At 37.5% G+C, this 19,219-nt stretch overlaps 1 protein-coding gene across 1 annotated transcript in view; it reads left to right on the top strand.

Annotated features, from left to right (window-relative positions):
• The window catches only part of LOC146381613 (protocadherin-15-like), a 221,206-nt gene that overhangs the window by 133,579 nt on the left and 68,408 nt on the right, over positions 1-19,219 (top strand). The window contains exons 22-26 of the mRNA XM_084937707.1: positions 733-918; positions 2,072-2,308; positions 5,725-5,841; positions 7,917-8,057; positions 9,514-9,626. Coding sequence (XP_084793833.1) covers positions 733-918; positions 2,072-2,308; positions 5,725-5,841; positions 7,917-8,057; positions 9,514-9,626 — 794 coding nt within the window. The remainder of the gene's footprint in view (positions 1-732; positions 919-2,071; positions 2,309-5,724; positions 5,842-7,916; positions 8,058-9,513; positions 9,627-19,219) is intronic.

Here is a 19,219-nt window from a genome sequence, read left to right as displayed (position 1 = left end):
GGATCCTGGGCCAGTTTTTTGCTGGATTTTTTTTCCCCCCCATTTCTTAACGACATGACTTTCAGAAACTATTCATATGCTTGCCATTCAGGGCCAATACTTGTTCTTTTGTCCTCCAGTTGTCTAGTTGGCTCAAATTTTTTAAGGACACACTGCACATCATAGCAAGATATGACATGTTTTCAGCAAATATTTTGTTATGAATCATCTTCTTTGTGCAAAAATAAAATATTTTGCCTTTCAAACTGTGTTTTGTTGGCATTTCTTGTAGAAAAACGTTTTTTGTTCCTAATAATAAAGTGCATAAAGAGAAGTTATGTCTGGACACTACAATGGATCATTCCAGTAGTTAGATGCTGCTTTTATGCTAATATAGGTCTATAACAAACAAACCAAAAACATTCCTTTTGAAAATGGTCAGTTACAAGAACTGGACTTAAAATGTGTGCAAAAGAAGCCAAAAAAAACACCTTTCTGAACTGTTGCTAGAGAACTATTGCTCAGAACTATTGCCTTTTAAAAGCAAAATGTAAAGAAAAGAGGAGTGGTTGAAGAGTTTTGCACAGTACTGTCAAACAATATAGTGGTGACATATCCAGCAGCTCAGAATTAAAATCTGGTTGACATGAATGCAAACTGTAATTTGGGTGGTTGGTGGAAGAAAGCTGTGAGAAAGTAATTCTTGTTTGTAGCTTTGTTAATGCTAAATTTTGAATCTGTGTTCTCCTGAAGGTTAAAGGCCATTACTATCTCACCGTTGAAGCCTGGGATGGTGCAGAGAATCCACGGCGATCCAGATTAACACTTCGTGTCACCGTTCTGGATATAGACGACAACAGCCCAATATTCACCCAACAAACTTACAATGTCAATCTACCGGAGAACAGCCCAAAGGGCACTGTTATATTACAATTAAAGGTAAGTGTTTGTAAAGAGGAACAGGTGGGTTCGTAGCTTAGGCATTTAGCGAATCAAACAAAAAGAAAAAAATCAGTAGTTCATTGGAACTTTTATATCTAAATTTTTGGTAAAGAAGTGAAAAAGTTCTATATAAAGCTTTGTTGCAAACAAAAACTTACTGAAACTAGACCATGACAAATAAATCTCTGCTGATACATTGGTTGGTTTTAGATTAATACAGTTATATCTGAATCAGCAGATAAACAGTGCAGCAAAGAAAGATGTTTTTTTTTTTTTTTTGAGAAAACGACCTGCATTATAAAATGTAATTTCTTCAGCAGATAACTCTGGCACGTATTTTTTATCTGAAGAAGATCCAACTCAGTGTTGCTCACAAGTCTTTAAACAAATGAATGGATTCCTAAAGGAACTGTTCTATATTGCTTATGCTGTTTTTATGTGTGTGTTAATTGTTTGTACTGCCCTACCAGCCATTGATCTAACCAACAATAATTTCCCAGAACAATTGTTTTAGTCTGGGGTTTTTTTTTGTGTTTCTGAGAGCAATCACACAGCTTATGTTTATATGTTTCTTAATTAAAACATCACTTTTTCTTGTGTTCTCAGTGTTAGCGTTATCATTTAAATCGCTATAGCACTGTAGAGGTTTAGAAGAACATTTTTTTATCAAATCTTAGCATTCCTTAGCAAAGACACAAATTGCTGGTTTGCATTTATTTTATATACAGATCAAGCTAATATATGTTTAATGTCCTTAATAATGTTCCTAATGAATCCCTTTATCTTAAAAATTCCCAATGATGTCAGTCTAATTTAATGTTATTTGTGCACAAATTATTGAAAATTATATTTATGCTGCATGCAGTGATAGAACATTGATAGTTTGATAACACTTGCAGACACGCTGCACACTGCAGCAGAATGCGAGATAAAGCTGCACAGCTACACTTTAAAATTATTACATAAGATATGGACCACCAGCTGTAATTTAAAGGTTACTACCACAGGCATTTCTGACAACAACACAACACAGATCTAATTAAACTGTTATAGTGTGTTACAAGCAGGTATATGTGGATTCTTGTCCTACTGACAAGTATTAGAAATTCACATTGCAGTGATATTGCTTTCCTTTCCATGTTCTCTGTAGGCAACAGACGCTGACCTCAACTCCAACCTTACTTACCGAATCAGAACCGAAGGCTCGGACCAGGACATCACTCAGCTGTTCCACATCGACTCCAGAACAGGCGAGCTTTCAGTTCTCAAGGTTCTGGACTTCGAGGCTCTGTCTGAGTCAGAGCCCACATACACGTTCACTGTAGAGGCCCTGGACACAAAGGGAAACATGCCTCCTGGACTAGCCTCTGTTACAGTCAGAATAATGGTGAGTGCGTGGGTATGTGTCTACAAGCTAGTTTCTCTGTGTGGACAGAAAGATGGGTAATATTTTCTACTCTTTTAGTAAAGTGTCTTTAGTTTGAAGAAAGGTAAACTGGCATTATAATGTAGCAGGTATTGGAAGATCATTATGCTTTTTGGTGGGGGTTTAATAAATGAATAATGAATGAAAATGGAATATGGAAAAGGCAAGCAAAGCATTTTCAGTCAGGAAAATAAAAAAGACCAAAAAAGCATTTTAGAACCAGCGTGTGAAAATACAGTGTGGTCTACATTGTAAAATGGCAAGTACCAATTGGCGGACACAACTGCTAACTTGCCATCCAAGTGGCATCGGCAGCACTAGAATTGATTGTTGCAACATCTGTTTGGTGTAGAGTCCAAGCGGCAACCTTTTGGGCTGAATGACCATTTGACACTCGCTCCAAAAGAGAACTATACAGTAGGTCACCATAGCTGGTTTTCCCTTTTAAATCAAATATGTGGAGGAATTCTTTTTAAACCCATCTGTTTAAACCATGTTAAGTCTTACATGTATTGTAGCAAGGCTGCTTTGAGTGTTAGATGGTTGCCAGTTCCTACTAGTTCAAATAACTAAAGTATTGGTGGCTTTTGGATCATTTTAAATGTAAATATCTAACAAATAATATGGTTTACTGTGTGATTAATTATTATACTAACAGACCTCCCAAGAAGTCTGTCCTCCAGTTTTGGTGAGTAGAATTTGGGTATTTTATTTTTATGCTCTTATTAGCAGGTATCTGTGTCTGTGCAATGCACCCATAAAGTCTATGGATGCGACTTGCTAATCACCTTTGCTAGTGTTAGCAGATAACTTAGCATTCCACCCTCTCGTCCAAATACGGTCCCTTCTGGCTCCAAAAAACAACATAGTGTTGCTCACAATCATACAAAAACAGGGGTTCACAAACCAATTTGTGATGAAACAAGTGGTGCTACAGTATACCAGAAGAAGCACATGGTCGACTGCTGTGGGTGGATACACTCAATGTAAAACAGTATAAATATAGGCTCAAATATATTGTATTGCCAAAGGTTTTCACTCGTCTGCCATCACATGCATATAAACTTGAGTGACATCAGCATCAGCATATTCATAAGCTTTAATATAATGTTGGCACATCCTTTGCAACTATAATAGCATTAACTCTTCTGGGAAGGCTTTCCACATTGTTTAGGAATGTATTTATTTTTGACCATTCTTCCAAGGTATTTCCAAGGTTTGACACTGATGTTAGACGAGAAGGCCTGTGTCACAGTCTCTGCTGTAAATCATCCTAAAAGCGTTCTGTTGGGTTGAGGTTCCCAAACTGTTCCCACAAAGTTAGGACCATGAAGTTGTCCAAAATGCATGCATTTATTATTGAAGCATTGAGAGTAAATTTGACTGGAACTAAGGGCCCGAGCTTAACTCCTGAAAAACAAACCAACACCATAATGCCCCCTCCACCAAACTTTTCAGTTGGCACAGTGCAGTAAGACAAGTACCGCTCTCCTGGCAACCACTGAACCCAGGCACATTCGTCAGTTCGCCAAAAGGAGAAGTGTGATTTTCTACGGTGTGATTTTTGATTTTATACACCTTTGGCCATGGAAGTGAGTGGAACACTTGAATTGAATTATTTGAATGAATCGGTGAGGAAATATACATAAGTGTGCTGAAGGTTTTACAATAACCTTTTGACTAGACAAGGTCCAGGCCTATTAACCTCTTGCTAGTGATCATGATTGCATACTACTCTATGCAGAGGTATATAATGCTCAAGTCTACAGTGATCCGGAAACTGCTGGAAACACCAGTGTGATCGTCCACAGTGAAACAAGTTTTACATCACCATGGACAAACAAAGTGACGAATGAGAAAGAAGTCCCTATTACAAAACAGTTGAAAACTTGGACAGTTGGGTGTTCCAGCAGGACAGTGATCCCAAACACACTTCAGAACTGGTTTTGGATAAATCAGGCGAACATGTAACTGGACACAAAGCTCCAACCTCAACCCTCTTGAAAATTTGTGGACTGTTCTTAAAAGCCATATCTGTGCCAGGAAACCAACCAATTTGAATGAATTATAACATGAAGAGTGATCAAGTATCTAGACAGAGTCATGCCAAAAGGTTGTTGATGGCTACCAAAAGCAATTTGCAAAGAGACATTTAACCAAACATTAGTAGGCATGTATATATAAATGCAAGCCTATATGTATACTTTTGACCCTGTGTGAATTAGAGAAAATCCAAAAATAAGTTCAAACTTGTGCACCCAGTTCTTGTTGTTGCTGATGTATAGTGTACAATCATTTCACCCGATGTTACATCTACTGTGAAATTTCAGGAATTTGAGCAAAGTGTCAAAGAGCAAAACTGTACATTTGGTCTTCAACAGCACTGACTTCCTGCCTTTAGTCTTGACTATGTCAGTCTCTTATATACAGTATGTGGTAAAACCTTGTCTTTCATACATAGTTCACAGTATAGATGACTATACACAACAACAGATGTACATCCACTAAATTCAAATTCATCTTAAACGTCTACATGCTAGTCTATTTGATTGCTTAACCTTGAACTTCTGTTCAGAGCATGGCTACTATTAGAGTAGTAGATGGCAATATTTATAATCAAGGAAATGCATCAAAGCATCACAGCATCTTCTTTTTACACAGCTAAAACAGCACATTGTCTGCCTGCTTTGTTTTTCTTTCCTGTGGTGCTGCTAGACACGGGGTGGAGTTTACTATTTCTGATCCTGTTGTCTCTGACACTCAGTGACTATACCAGAGATAAGCATATGAATCTATGCAATCTATGGACTTTAGATTCTGATATCAGAAACTTTAAAATGACGGAGAAATAAGCTGACAGTTTCTGTGCTTTATACAACATTTAGTTTACATAGTGTGTTTTTGTTTTGTTGAGTTTGACAACTGTGAAAGAAATTTTTAAAAATCCATCATTTAACCAGCCAATGGAAAATTAAAAGCACAATTGTTTGTGGTGTCCTCACTTTCACCCTTGCTGATGTTTTCTAGTACTGCTGACGCCTGCTGTGATTAAAGCCCCACAGGTTTTCATGAACACCCCATTTATTCTACTCACTACAGCATTTGGTCTATTCAGAGATAAATTGGAATCCAAGCCAAATAAATAAAATAAACTCAGCATAAGCAATAGATTATATGCACTACTTTTCATATATATATATATATATATATATATATATATATTCCCAAACCTATGACGAAACTGCTACAGTAATTTGCTGTTATTAAAATTTTCAACATTTCAGGAACTTCAAGGAAACAAAAAGCAGCTTGGTGCAGTGTATTTTAAAAATGCTAATGCCGTACTGTCTCTGTGTTTGTGTTAAATCTCTCTCCAGGACATGAATGACTTTTCTCCAGTATTCAGCCAGTCAGTGTACCGAGGCATGGTTGCCCCTAATGCTGTCAAGGGAACCATCGTAACCACAGTGATGGCCAATGACTCTGACCCTGCGGTGAGCATTATCAGATGCAGCTATTCAATCAAACTGTTTCACAGCCTGCTCCTCAAATTGTGTACTGGAATGATGCAAGATAATGGTGCTTGTCTTCAGTCAGTGTGTGTGTAGGTGTGTTTTTAGCGCATTTTCACTTCTTTCTCTAGTGGAGTATTTATTTTTTTTATACCTCAGTGTGTCACAAGGTGAAATCTCAAGAGAACATTTAATGCTGAGCATCCTTGTTATGTAGACTGCTTTATTCTGGTTGTTGTAAAATGAGGTTTAGCTGTTTTATGTGAGTCTGATTTATGTAACTGTAGGTTAATAAGGTGATAACATGCTCATACAGAATTCTCATAATCGGCAGTATGTGAGAATACCTCACGAGGCTTCATTGAATCATGCAGCGACACTGGGAAAATCACTTTTTAAAAAATATTAGAAACAAAAATAAACCAGCTGATGTGTTTGCGTTTAATTCACAAAACAGGTGTTTATGAAAAAGCACTGGGAGTGCTTTTATTTTGCATTACTGCTCAAGATGCCATGAGCTTATTTTTCCCTCCTCCTTCTTCATGCAGGATCTTCTACACCAGCAGTGTTGTCACATAAGCCTCTTTAAAGCACCGCTTTCCTTTCACTGTTGAGCATGCTGCTTCCTGTGTCAGCTGAATTGCTTCATACTTTAGATTTAAGCATGAGAAATTCTCTTGGGTCAAAAAACAACATTATAAAGTCCAGGCTATATGCTATAAAGGACCTCCCCAGTGCTCAACAAAGGTACTAAATAGCACCTTGTTTGAGCGCTGGAGCCTATAATATTCATAATATTCATATATCTCTGTGTAATTTCCATTTATACCCTCCAGATCTAAAGTATACCTCGAAAGTACAAATACTTTCAAGAATTTATCAGCATCGGGTTTTGCTGACTCACTCTGAGCTGTTATGCAAGAAAGTGTTACATCAATGTAGACAGTTGCTGAAATACTGCTCGCAACAGCAGGGCTTCTGCAAAAGTGAACTCAGATTAGAGCGTTTGATGGCTGGATTGAAAAATGGCTGTTTACATAATTAAAAATATTGATTTTGTCTTACGCTGTGAGCCTTACATGCTGGAGTTTCTCTTTAACTTCCCTCGTTGCCCTTACTCTTTCAGCGTTTCAGTGTGAAAATATGACCTTAGCGGACTTGTCATTGTTGTTTTTTCACTGGTGGATTTACAGCCTTAAGGGAGATAAAGTGAATAAAGTGTGTATGACAAGCAAGACATGTAGCAAGAACCTTTCGTCCCCTGAGAATAAACAGAGGGCAGATATACTGTATGACTTTTAGCCAAAGGAGCAACTTTTGTTGCTGTAAATGTTGTTCCTCAGACCATGACATAGACAATATATGTAAGGATTATAGTGAAAACTTTTTTTTAAAGAAGATATAAATGAACTGCTTCTGTCACATATTACAATTTCTGAAAATAAACTAGCAAAAGCACCAGTTTTACCACATTGTCAGCGCGTATTTTTAAAGTTCAAGGAAAGCTTTAAACGCAGAGGTCTAATTTGTTGGTGTGTTTATTTTTCCTCCTCAGAATGGCACAGCTATTTTTTTCCTCACTGTTGAATCTTGAGCTCATTAAAGAATACGGAGTATTTGCTTAAAATATGTGGATATTACAATGTAAATGTATGTATTTCCTGACATTTTGTGTCAAATCAGTGTCAAATCAAATTTGTGTCAAATCAGCCATAAGTTGCTCATTATCAGCAACAGTTAAGAGGTTAATTCATGACCATTTGAACCGCATTTATTTAAAGTAATGATATGTCTTATAACGCTCACAATTATTTCTATATAGAGACTTAACATTTGGATCCCTGCTAATTGCTTTAGATATTAAATACTGCAAAACTCATTACACAGCCATCACCACACTATTTAATTACAGTTCAGAAGATATTAGAAAAAAATTAATGGTTTTCCAGAAACCATGCATGAGGCATTTCATCCTATAGTTTTTTGTTTAATCAGCTTCAAGTTTTTTATTTTTTATTTTAATGGTTAAAGTGGATATTATTCTGTTGTCATCATAGGGCACTCCAGCAGGTTTAGTACGTTATAAGGTGGACCAGGAGGCGTATCCATACTCAGCCAGTATATTTGGCGTCGAAGAACAGACCGGACGTGTGGTTACCAGAGTGAACCTGAACGAGGAGCCGAACATGAAGTTCAGCGTAAGTGTGCACTGACGTCTTTTTTAAAAATCTATTTTTCTTTCTTTTATTTTTGGTAAAACACAATGAAGATGACTCAACTTTGCACTTGAGTCATCTTCATTGTTTTATTTAAAATCTACTGTGGTGTATAGAGGCAAAAACTACAAATATTGCATCTTCATCTTCAAATTATGGATGCAACTGTACTGAACTGCTGCTACATCAAACCCATCATTACAAGTCTTTTGCAGTATTTTTAGTTAAAACCTTGAAATTTGCAACCAGGTTTTACATTTGTGAAGTCACGACCCACTCGGTCCTATTCAATAATGCCTATATTTCATTAAATGTAACCATTTTGTAGTGAGTGTTTAATTGCATCATCTTACGTAACAGCGGTTGTTATTTAGATAACATTTATCCTGGTGACCTTCTTTTTGCTTTATCGTCTGGATTCTGGTATTCAGTAGGTGGGGGCGTGTATCGGCATCATACAAAATAAGTCAGAATGATTAGATTACTAATTTCAGATTTGATTTGCTTACATGTAATACTTATGAACAGGGGACTCTGAACAATTCCCTATCCACTCTACAAAATATACTGCAGCAGCTTATTAGTTTCAAATCTACCTTCTCCCAGCTGTATTCCTCAATGGGCCTTGCTAATTTCATCTTTTCATTGGGCTTTAATTAACACAACAAGGATTCAGCATCCTCTGAAGATATCGCTCAAGGGACTAATTCTACCTTGTTTGCTCCAATAACTCAAACAAAATGAACTAGTCCAAAACTGAGTACAATATTTGGCTTATGACTGAGATAAACCTTGTCTAATGTACTCGTACACAGTAAAGACACAGTAAAGACGGTTTAAGTGATGTGCAGCTAATTATTACCCAGCAATTGTGCAAAGAAACCAATTGAAATCCTCAGTCGGAAGGAAAAAATAGTTGTGATGAGAATCAGCAAGCCACTTAACTATCACATGTCGCAAGTTCCCAACTGCTAAAGAGGTATTTATGCATGTAGCGGTTTCCTATGTAAAACACTAGTTACTGTATGAATATTAAACAGGATGCATGAGCTGTAGCGTTCACCTGACTAAAGGAGACGAAGGAAACACAATATTTCAGTGTGTTGATATTTAAGGTTGGCCCTCATTAGGAATCCTTTGGGTCTGGTTAACAGCAGTTAGCCCCCCAATTAAATGAAGAATAAAAGCCGAGGCAGGAAAACTCAAGCACACCAGTGGGACACACACCCTCTCTGTTCTTCAAATCCCATCTGAATCATGTGCAGGAAGAGAAAAGTACAATTTATTCTGGTTTATTGCGGGGCTGTCACGCATTGGCTACATCTCATTTAGCGAGCGTAAATGAGAGCGGCGGCGGCGGCATCAGACAGCCATCTCGCAGGGGCGTGGGTATCAATGGCGTGGTGATGTTCTGGCTTTGTCTATATTTGTTTGACAGCTGGTGGTGGTGGTGTACGATCATGGTGAGCCTGTAATGAAGAATACAACTCTGGTAGAGATCACAGTCCTTCAGCCCTCTGTTATCCCTGTCTTCACCCGGGAAGAATACAGGTATGTGCACATACATACACATTACCATTGTTTAAATTAAACGTCAGCCTTTTTTTCTTACAATACAATATGATGACATCAGGCTGGTAAATGGCGTCACTAGTATGTGACACCAATACCAAAACAATGGATTTGTATAGCTTTTGTCAGACTTGAGAACTGCAATGTTGCTTTTGTGCAGCCATTTCCCTTGTTGCCAGGTTTAAAAAAAAAACATTTTTGTTTTGATTTTCATGAGAACTGATCACATGAGTCATGACGTCTGTTCTCGTCACATTTTCGGATCGCATCACTGGGAATCCCAGACGAGTAGAAAAAAGTATCTGGTACCAGGTACTATCAGCTAATGTAAAACTCTAAAAACCGAGTCGAGTCAAGCAGAGCCGACCCAAGTAAGTACTAGTGGTGTTTTTTATTAGTGGAATTGTTGCAAAGCAATAATCGCAATATATTTACTCAATATGGCTGCATGTATTTTTTTTTTAACTCAGCTTTGACCTTGAGTGCTAACAATGAAGGTTAAAAATCAGCTGCTCAGCCAACCTTTAGGTATTCATGTTCCCCAAAGTCTAGCATTGAGCTCACTGCACTACCCCTCCTCTGCAGCTGAGCCACACCTCCACCACATCTACCATCACACAAAATTTGAAAATGATATCTTCAATACTGCGGACGCTAGACTACTAACAAAAACAGACAGATAGACAAACAAACAGAACCAATTACATACTCCCTCCCTCCAGGAGGAGAATTATGGCAAAGGTTGTATTCCTGTGGAACAAGAGGCAGGCACACATCTCAGTTTCTCACAGTTAGCTGAATAAAAACATAAGAAATGCTGGATGGCACTCTGTTGTGCCTCCCAAGTAAGATGGACAATTTGTTTCTTGTTTGGCAAATTAATGAAGTGCATTAATTTAACGGGTGATTAGAATATAGGAAAGAAAAACTATAAGGTGGAGAACTGAATTAATTTTCCCTGATTAAAATCCAAAGCACTCAGTAAGGTTCAGCCACATTTCAGCATGGACCGCTATCTATCTATCTATCTATCTATCCATCCATCCATCCATCCATCCATCCATCCATCCATCCAGAAAAATAATATTGTAGAGCATCAGGAAGCAGGAATGCCACATAATAACACAGAAGGTGCTAAATCTGAACAGCATGATTGATGTTTGCTGCTCTAATTCAGTTTTGATTAGAAGTGAAGTGATGTGCTTTACTGTGCTGAAATTCTTCACAATAACTTGAACAAATTTTGCAAAATTTATCTTGCCAAAACAAATATGCATATCGGCATCAACGTATAAAGGTGAGCTTTCCACACTTGTATTTCTATGAATTCTGCAAAAGCTGCTTACACTCACCTGTTTTGCAACAACACTAAGCCACACACTATAATTAGCTACCACACAGCATGCCTGTTTCATCTTTGAGGAGCAGTGTTATGTGTTTGATAACAGTAATTTTGTCATCAGCTAAAGGACAAAACTCATCCACAAGAGTCTGTAAAAGAATCAACCTTACACTGTTTTTAAATTACATTGTGTCAAAATATTGACTCATATTCAAGTCATAAAGCAACAGTATGTAATTTTGTCTCAATAAAGCGTGTAATCCATCTCCTTTGATTATAGAGCTACATACTCTAACTGGCCACTTTATTAAGTGCACCTGTTCAACTGCTCATTAACACAACTATTTACTCAGCCAATCCAATGCAAGTTCATTGCATTTAAATGACCTCCACAGTCACCAGATCTCAATCCTGTGTAGAGCAGGAGTAGAGCACCTTTGGGATGCGGTGGAGCAGGTGGACATTCACATGATGAATATCCACAGACTGCGTGTTGATGTCAGTTCAGCATGGACCAAAATCTCTGAGGAATGTTTCCAACTTTGTTGAACGTATGCCACAAGGAATTAAGGTAGTCAGAGGTCCAACCCCTGTACCTGCAAGTTCTACCTAATAAAGTGTGAGTTTAAATGTCTCTGCACAGGAGATTTAAAAGAACCAAACGCTAAACCTATTTTTTAAGACAGCAATTTTTCATTCACTCTGTCAAGCGAAACCCAAGAGAACCCAGCCGATCGACGCCCTTACCTCATCAGCAGACACAAATACACACTCATTCTCAAGTCGTCACCACAACTCTTTCAGACGGTGCTCGTTTTGTGAGGTCATGGTGTCACCTCAGGTTTTCTTTTCCGTAATTGGCTGTGGTATTGTCCCATAATGTCTACCTATTATCCTTTTTTTTTCATCTATTTTGATCTGTCATTCTTTCTATCTATTCCTCATAAAAATTGTTCTCCGTTATCCTGGTTTTTATCAGCCCCGTTCTATGTCTGTTTGTCCCCTCATTGATGTTAGAGTGAATGAATTGCTCTCTTTCCATTTGCTCTTTTGTTATGCTGGCTGTCAGACACAATATCGAAGACATCAGACTGGAAAAGTGAAAATTGCAGGAGAAGATGCTTTTAAACATCATATTTTTCTAAGTGTTTCAAATATTTTCACATCGCTGGACTTTCTGTTAACGCTTGGCAGTGCGAAGGGTAGTAATACTTCATATTATTCTTTTATTCACTCTTGCAGATTTTCTTTTCATTTTAGTTTCTTCGTCTGCCTTCATCATATCTCAAAGCGATCCATATTTTTCTATGCAGAATATGTGTAGGCAGTTGCAGCGATACAACTCAGTTTTCAAGTGGCTGACAATACCAGCTGTCTCCGACACCTCAATATTCAGCACTTAAAAAAAAAAATCAAACCTTTGATACTGATTTTGTAAAAGTATATCTATATTGACATTAAAACTCACTTCAAAGCTCTTATCTCTCTTTATTCAAACACCGGCTACCGCGAGTTTACGGCTAAATGTTTCAGAACATTGTAATTGCAACATTAAAGTGTCAAATCCGACACACGTCTTACTTGTACAGATCACATTTCAAGACGTCAAGGTTTGTCTTTCACGCAGAGTAAAGCTCTTGTCTATTTTTAGGGGAAAGGGTTGGAGGCAAGAGAGAGAGATGTCATATAATACTGCATTTATGAATATGTAACATAGCTTCCAGCTAAAAGAGCGTGCACGTGTCTGTGTGAGCGTGCACTTTTTAGTATTTTTCTGTATTTGTTAATCATCACACAGTTCACAGTATTTGCATGCATCCACACATTGTTGTTCGTGCACATTAAAGTCCCTTCTTGCGCGTCTGTCTTTGAATGTGTCTGTGCATGTTTACTATGTACAGTATTTTAATGTGTTTGTGTGTAAAAGACAGCATTGTGTGTGTGCGTGTGTGTTGTTGCAATTCCTTGTCGTATTCACACAGTGTACACTGTACCAGCTTTGAATTAATTATCCCAGCTTTATAGAATAAAAGCTTACCATTGTACCAGTGTGATTTTGAGAGCTAGCTAATGCAGCTTAATGATTTCGCATGGTTTCAGCAGACTGGCTTCCAGCGATGGCCGAGTCTGAATTAGTCATATTGATTCCTGTAATGAAAAAGAGAGTAGCGCTGAAACAGGCCATCTGTTAAAAGTGACTTGTTGAAATTTCCTCTTTTCCCCCCAACATGTTGGAGTATTTGTTTGATTTGGTCCAGTTATCTTTGATTTGAGACTTTTAGAAAACCCTGTGCATCAATTTACATTCTTATACTGTAGGGGATCATAAAATTTGACTTGTAGTATCAGTGCACTGAACATGCATTAAGGAGCTTTCACTGAATTTCCTGTTTTTGGTGTGCAGTCCTGTTTAGGCTTAATAACTACAAGACAAAAAACATAAAAGAATCAGTTTAATGGCATCGGTTTATGTGACACAACATCCGAAAACAATGTTAAAGTCCAAAACTGTTATTTATGGTGTACTTGCTTCCTAAAATGTAAAAGTTCCATATTGATATGGAACTTGTCTATCTTTGTTTATTTTCTATCAGAGCTGTCAACGGTAACGCATTAACGTGATTAACGTGATTAAAATCAATTAACCCATCTGGAGTGCAGAATGACTCAAATCCATGAAATGTCTCTGTCAACGCATTTTGGGCAGTTTGTCCAAAGTTTGTCCATTCTGCGCTCAAGATGGGTTAAATGCATTCAGTAAACATGCAAATAGAGAAATATTCACCTGCATCATGTTTGTACATTATTAAACTGATAAAAACTTATAAAAACTCCACTAGTTTTAACCATCAGCCAAAAGAGCGTTATTAGGCTAAAGTTGATAAAGTCAGCATCTGTGCCGAGCAGTTTTCACATCATAGCCAAGTGATTTGCTGGACAAAGATCTGGTGCAAAATAGTGTGTTTATGCACCAGAAAATATTCCATAAATTACATTTTTGAGATGTTGTTTGGAGAGGTGTACCACTGTAATTGATTTCACACAGCCTGACAAATTTCCTTTGGAGTTGGGGCTGTATTTGCAGACAACCAAGTTAAGACAACAAACACAGGAAATAGTGGAGTGTCCTCTTGTTCTTGATTCTGTCATTACTTGCTTGTTTATGTGCACAATTGAGGTTTGTTTGTCTTTCTGTGTCTTTGCCCAGCTTTTCCTGTGCTGGGTCACATATGTGCAAAAAAATGTATGGTAGAAATGCAGCTGTAAAAGCCTCGGTAATATATGTCTCAGTTCAGTTCTCCAGCAAACTGCTTCAAGGGCCATGTAGGTTGGTTAAATCCATACTGGGTGAGCAATACAGGACTTGTAGCCCACAGTTTCACCCCCAGGAGTATATATATATGTATATGTGTACTGAAAAGGCTGAAAGTCAGAACTTAAACCTTTTATACTGTCAATAAGCTAGAACCATAAATAACGCTGGGCTTCTCGTTTGGAACTGTTCAAAACAAATATTCAGAAGAGTTCAAAATGCTTACACGTAATGCGGTTTTTCAGCATAGCTAACCAAATTCTTAAAAGATGTAGTTTTCATTGAAACAATGTCTTCTTATTTAATAACATCAGAAACTAGAGTTGAATTTTCACAGTAGACTGTATTTTGAAAATGTGAATTATGAAAAAAAAATGAAAATAATGTCTTCATTGTTTTTCTGGATGAAACAAGGTTTGTCTGAAGGGGTGTATTAAAAATCCAGCTGCAGATCCACACTTGCTCGCAGTATATTAAGACCAAAAACAAGTAAAGCTTTGGCACTGTTTGCTGTTTCTTCCTCCTTCATCTAATAAAACCTTTAATGAGCCAAAGAGCAAGTTTGTTAAATCGTTGTAGCCACTGAGTGTAGAATTGCGAGGAGAAATTCTCCCCTTCCCCTCTTTTTCTCGACGTAGTGCCAACCTTGCACCTGCAGAATTAGTATGCAGTCAGTATCATGTACACATGAATAGTTATCAGCACCCAGTGGCAATTATCAGCATGAGGCTAAGTGAACAGAAAGAAAATATTAGCTTTTCAAAGATTATTGAAAGCCCTCCACTCATCTGCTTGTATATGTGTGTGCAGTCATGTGTGTGTCCATGCACGCAATTGTGCATCTGTAGGTTCACCCCACCCCACCCCCACCTCCATGCCATCAAAATGCCTCATAGCTCGCTTGCTAACGAATCTAATTAGAAAGTAGGGAGACACATCTGAGAGCTTAAATGCCTCTAAACATCAAAGCTTAGTTTTTAATTTTTAAAAAATTGATCAAAATGGCTGCATGTTGCTTTATCTTACACTGAAAAAATGTACTTTGAACCGATTTAAAAAATGACTCTAATTTATTACAGCTAAATGTGTTAGTTTTACTCAGACTATTCAAATTTGACTGAAAGTGTAAATTTGTATTTAAAATAAGTCAAAAATATTTATCTTTCCAGAATCATAAATGTAGATTGAAACAAACTCAAAAGATAATTTATTCTAAAGACCTTAAATCAGGGGTCCCCGATCCCAGTCCATGAGGGCCGGTGTCCCTGCAGGTTTTAGGCGTGTCCTTGATCCTCCACAGCTGATTTAAATGGATAAATTACCTTCTCAACATGTCTTGAAGTTCTCCAGAGGCCTGGTAATGAACTAATCATGTGATTTAGGTGTGTTGACCCAGGGTGAGATCTAAAACCTGCAGGGACACTGGCCCTCGTGGACTGGGATTGGGGACCTCTGCCTTAAATCTTTTTTTCACTTTGGTAAAACCTGATAGTTTGAGTGAGTTCCAAGTTAATTTGTTCTTTTAATAGTTAATTGAAGCACTCACATTTTTTTTTTACAAGGAAGTTCTTTCAACTTCTACTTTAGTCAGTGTAATAAAATACAATTTCTACTTGCACATAATGGAAAATTGGTTTCCTATTGTCTGATTCAAACATACTTAATAACACTTCATAAAAATCTATTTTATTCCTTAAAATTAACAAACAAAAGCTTTGGTTTTGCAAAAAGATGATTTTTTTAAGGTAAAATCAAGATTTTGTCACAATGAACTTGCTGGAAATAAAGATAAATTCTCTTTTGAAGGACTGAATTTATTCAAACAAAGGCTCCCTTTTATGTACAAAAAATACAATAAAAACGACAAAATAAAGCACTGAACAGTTGCTAAAGAGAAAGGAAAAAAACCCCACTTCCCAACCCCCACCCACCCTCACCAAACCCATGAAATGAACATCTCACCTTTAAAACATGAGATTGGTCAGCCCGTTCTCACTCCCGAGGCGTAACATTCCGACGATTTGTCACGTTCCTGAAGAACGCCAAAGGTGACCTCCCGCGTTCTTATGCTATGCGCCGGGTTAATGGGTGAAATCCAGTAGAACGATGGTCCCGCAGCAATACACCTTCCAGCCATGTATTCCAGCCCTAACCCTAACTTTGTCCCTAACCTTAACCAGCACTTTAATGACGTTAAATAGTGTTTTCCAAAGCGATTTAAGTAAAATGAACAAACGTGTAGATTGATTCCTAACGGTTCTCATGTTCCCTCGGTTTTTTTCCAATCTCGTCATTTAGGGAAGCATAATAGGTTGACAGTTTGTCACCAAGCATAAAATATTTGGGAATGAGAACGTGTTGGATTGGTAATGTAACAGCCATTAACATTAACAACATTTCTAACACTATGCAAACACAGCTACTTAAATAAAATGAATATGACAGATTTTTTCTCAAATTAAAGTCTCTGCCTTTCCAGTATAGTTTAATAGAAATTCTTTATACTTCCCTGAAGTGTATCCGAATACATATAAGCTATCTATGCTCACACGTCTCTTTGGCTGATCCAGTGCTTAGAGCTTGACACTGAGACTACAGACTCAGACATTTTCTTTGGTTGTGTCTCCAGTTTTTGAACAGTTTGTCTCCAGAAAAGTTTTTGCAGTGCATTAAATGTTTACTTTTAATTTGAGGTAAAGTGAAATAAACAGTTTCAAACCAGAAATCCAGATCAATTCAATTGATGAGATGAGACACTAGACAATGGCAAGCAACTCAGTCAGGCTGTTTTGTGTCATCTTGTCAAAAAGGATGCATAGGACGCTGCGTGTTCAAGAATCAAAGAGCTGTTTTGTTGAACTTCTTGCAGATGCCATAGAGTTCAGCAACGTTCGGTAAATTGATCGAGTGTTACAGCATCATGACTAAAGCTTTAATCTTGCGGTCAGAAGAAGAGATTCTTTTTTCTGCTCCTCATCAGTCCCTCTTCAATAGATGCAGCTGCAGAATACAGACAGTCGAGTTTTTTGATGCTTTTCTTTGTAGAGCTGACAATCTGAATGGAAATTAACCAAACTCTATTTCTGTATCTTTCATACAAGTTAAAATTTTCAGGACGGCATTTGTGGTTTTACAAGTTGCTTCATGATTCATTTTCGAATGCAATGCTCAAAATAGGTATTCTCCTTTGGACTCGAGTTTAAATATTTATACAGCTTTTTCTCTTTGACCATTTCAAACAGCTCTTCTGCACGACAAATTAAGCACTGGGGTGTGCAATAGTTGAGCCTTAGAAATCATTAGGTTTACAAACATCGTCGGTCGTGCTAAATGTTTTATTGTTTACAGGGTTGTGCAATGGCGGACGAACAATGATGAAATTGTAACTCAGATTTTACAATAAATAAAGCAAACACAGTCTAATACTATAAAGTAGTGTGCGAAAGCCTTGAGCCACCTCACATTTCTTTCTATCTTTTGATTCCACGGAGCCAGACTTTCCTGCAAAGTTTTCTTGAGCAACAGTTCTTCAGGCTTTCCTAATGTTTTTCCAATTTTTTTCTTCGGACATTCGCTGTTTTTTTTGTTGTTTTTTTAACCTTCCTTGTGTTCAGTCCAGTCCTTGTCCCTGACCAGAGGTAAAGGTTTTTATCTGTTAACACCAAAAAACGAAAATCCTTACCTACTCCTACATAATGTTCATGTCTCCCTCATCCGATTTTACTCCCTTAAAAACATCTTAAAGTGTTTTGTAAAAAAGTTAAGCTAAAATATACATATACGGTCCCAATCAAAAGTTTAAGACCACTTGAAAAATGGGAAAAAATCATATTTTGCGTGGTTGGATCTTAACAAGTTTCCAAGTAGAGCTTCAACATGCAACAAGAAGAAATGGATGTGTAGCCTGTTTCAGTTTAAGCGTTGTTTTCAATAAATTGCACGCTCATGAAAATGTTTCGTCTCACTCCCATTTCTTCTTGTTGCATGTTGAAGCTTTACTTGGAACCTTCCCAAAAAGTTGATTCTGTTCATCTGGACAGTGTTGGTCAAGTTACTTAAAAAAAGTAATGAGTAACTAATTACTGGTTACTTCTCCAAAAAAGTAATCCCGTTACTTTACTGATCACTTATTTTCACAAGTAATTAGTTACTTAGTTACTCTTTAAAAACATGAGATACACAACATGAATAGGTGATAAAGCAATAGATCTTTCAGCCCAATTCTACTTTTTCTGCATAACCATCATATAAAATGTCATCAAATAAAAAGTCTCTTTTTTTTTTTTATTGAACTTTTAATTGCAAAGCAGGAAAACAGCAGTCACCAGCATATACATATACAGGACAAAGATGCATCTACATGTATAGCAGGACCTGGGAGGTAGAAAGAAAAACCCAACAGCAATAGTAATAGACAATGAAAAAGGTTAACAATTGTCCCTTTGTTGCCAGGCTAAATCCTGTAAGCCCGATTTCAACCTCTGAGCAGAAGGAGTGTCCAGAAGGGCCAAAAAATGGTCCCATGTGCGATAGAAAAGGAAAGGTTTGTCCTTAAGTGCTGTAGAGAAGGCTTCCATTGGCACAATACATATCACAGACTGTAGCCACTGGTTGACAGATCAGTTGACTTATCAGAAATCCACAGTACCATAATGCACTTTCGAGCGTAGTGTAGCAGTATGTGAAGGAGATCTTTGCTGCGAAAGCCGGCAGGTAGCTCATCATTTAGTCCTAACAAGCAAGTCCTTGGACCCAGATGCAGTCGGCAATTAAATATAATACATAGCTTATCTATGAGTGATCTCCAAAACTGTAGAATAACAGGGCAGCTCCACAGACAATGAAAAAAGGAACCAACAGCAGACTGACATTTGTTACAGAGATTAGGCAAAGCTGGAAACATTATGTGCCTCTTCT

This window comes from Perissodus microlepis, chromosome 8 (assembly GCF_051167445.1).
Source record: "Perissodus microlepis isolate ML-2025 ecotype Zambia chromosome 8, ASM5116744v1, whole genome shotgun sequence".
Lineage (NCBI taxonomy): Eukaryota > Metazoa > Chordata > Actinopteri > Cichliformes > Cichlidae > Perissodus > Perissodus microlepis.
The sequence above is the reverse complement of the archived record's forward strand: the minus strand, read 5'-3'. Positions and strand labels throughout refer to the sequence as shown.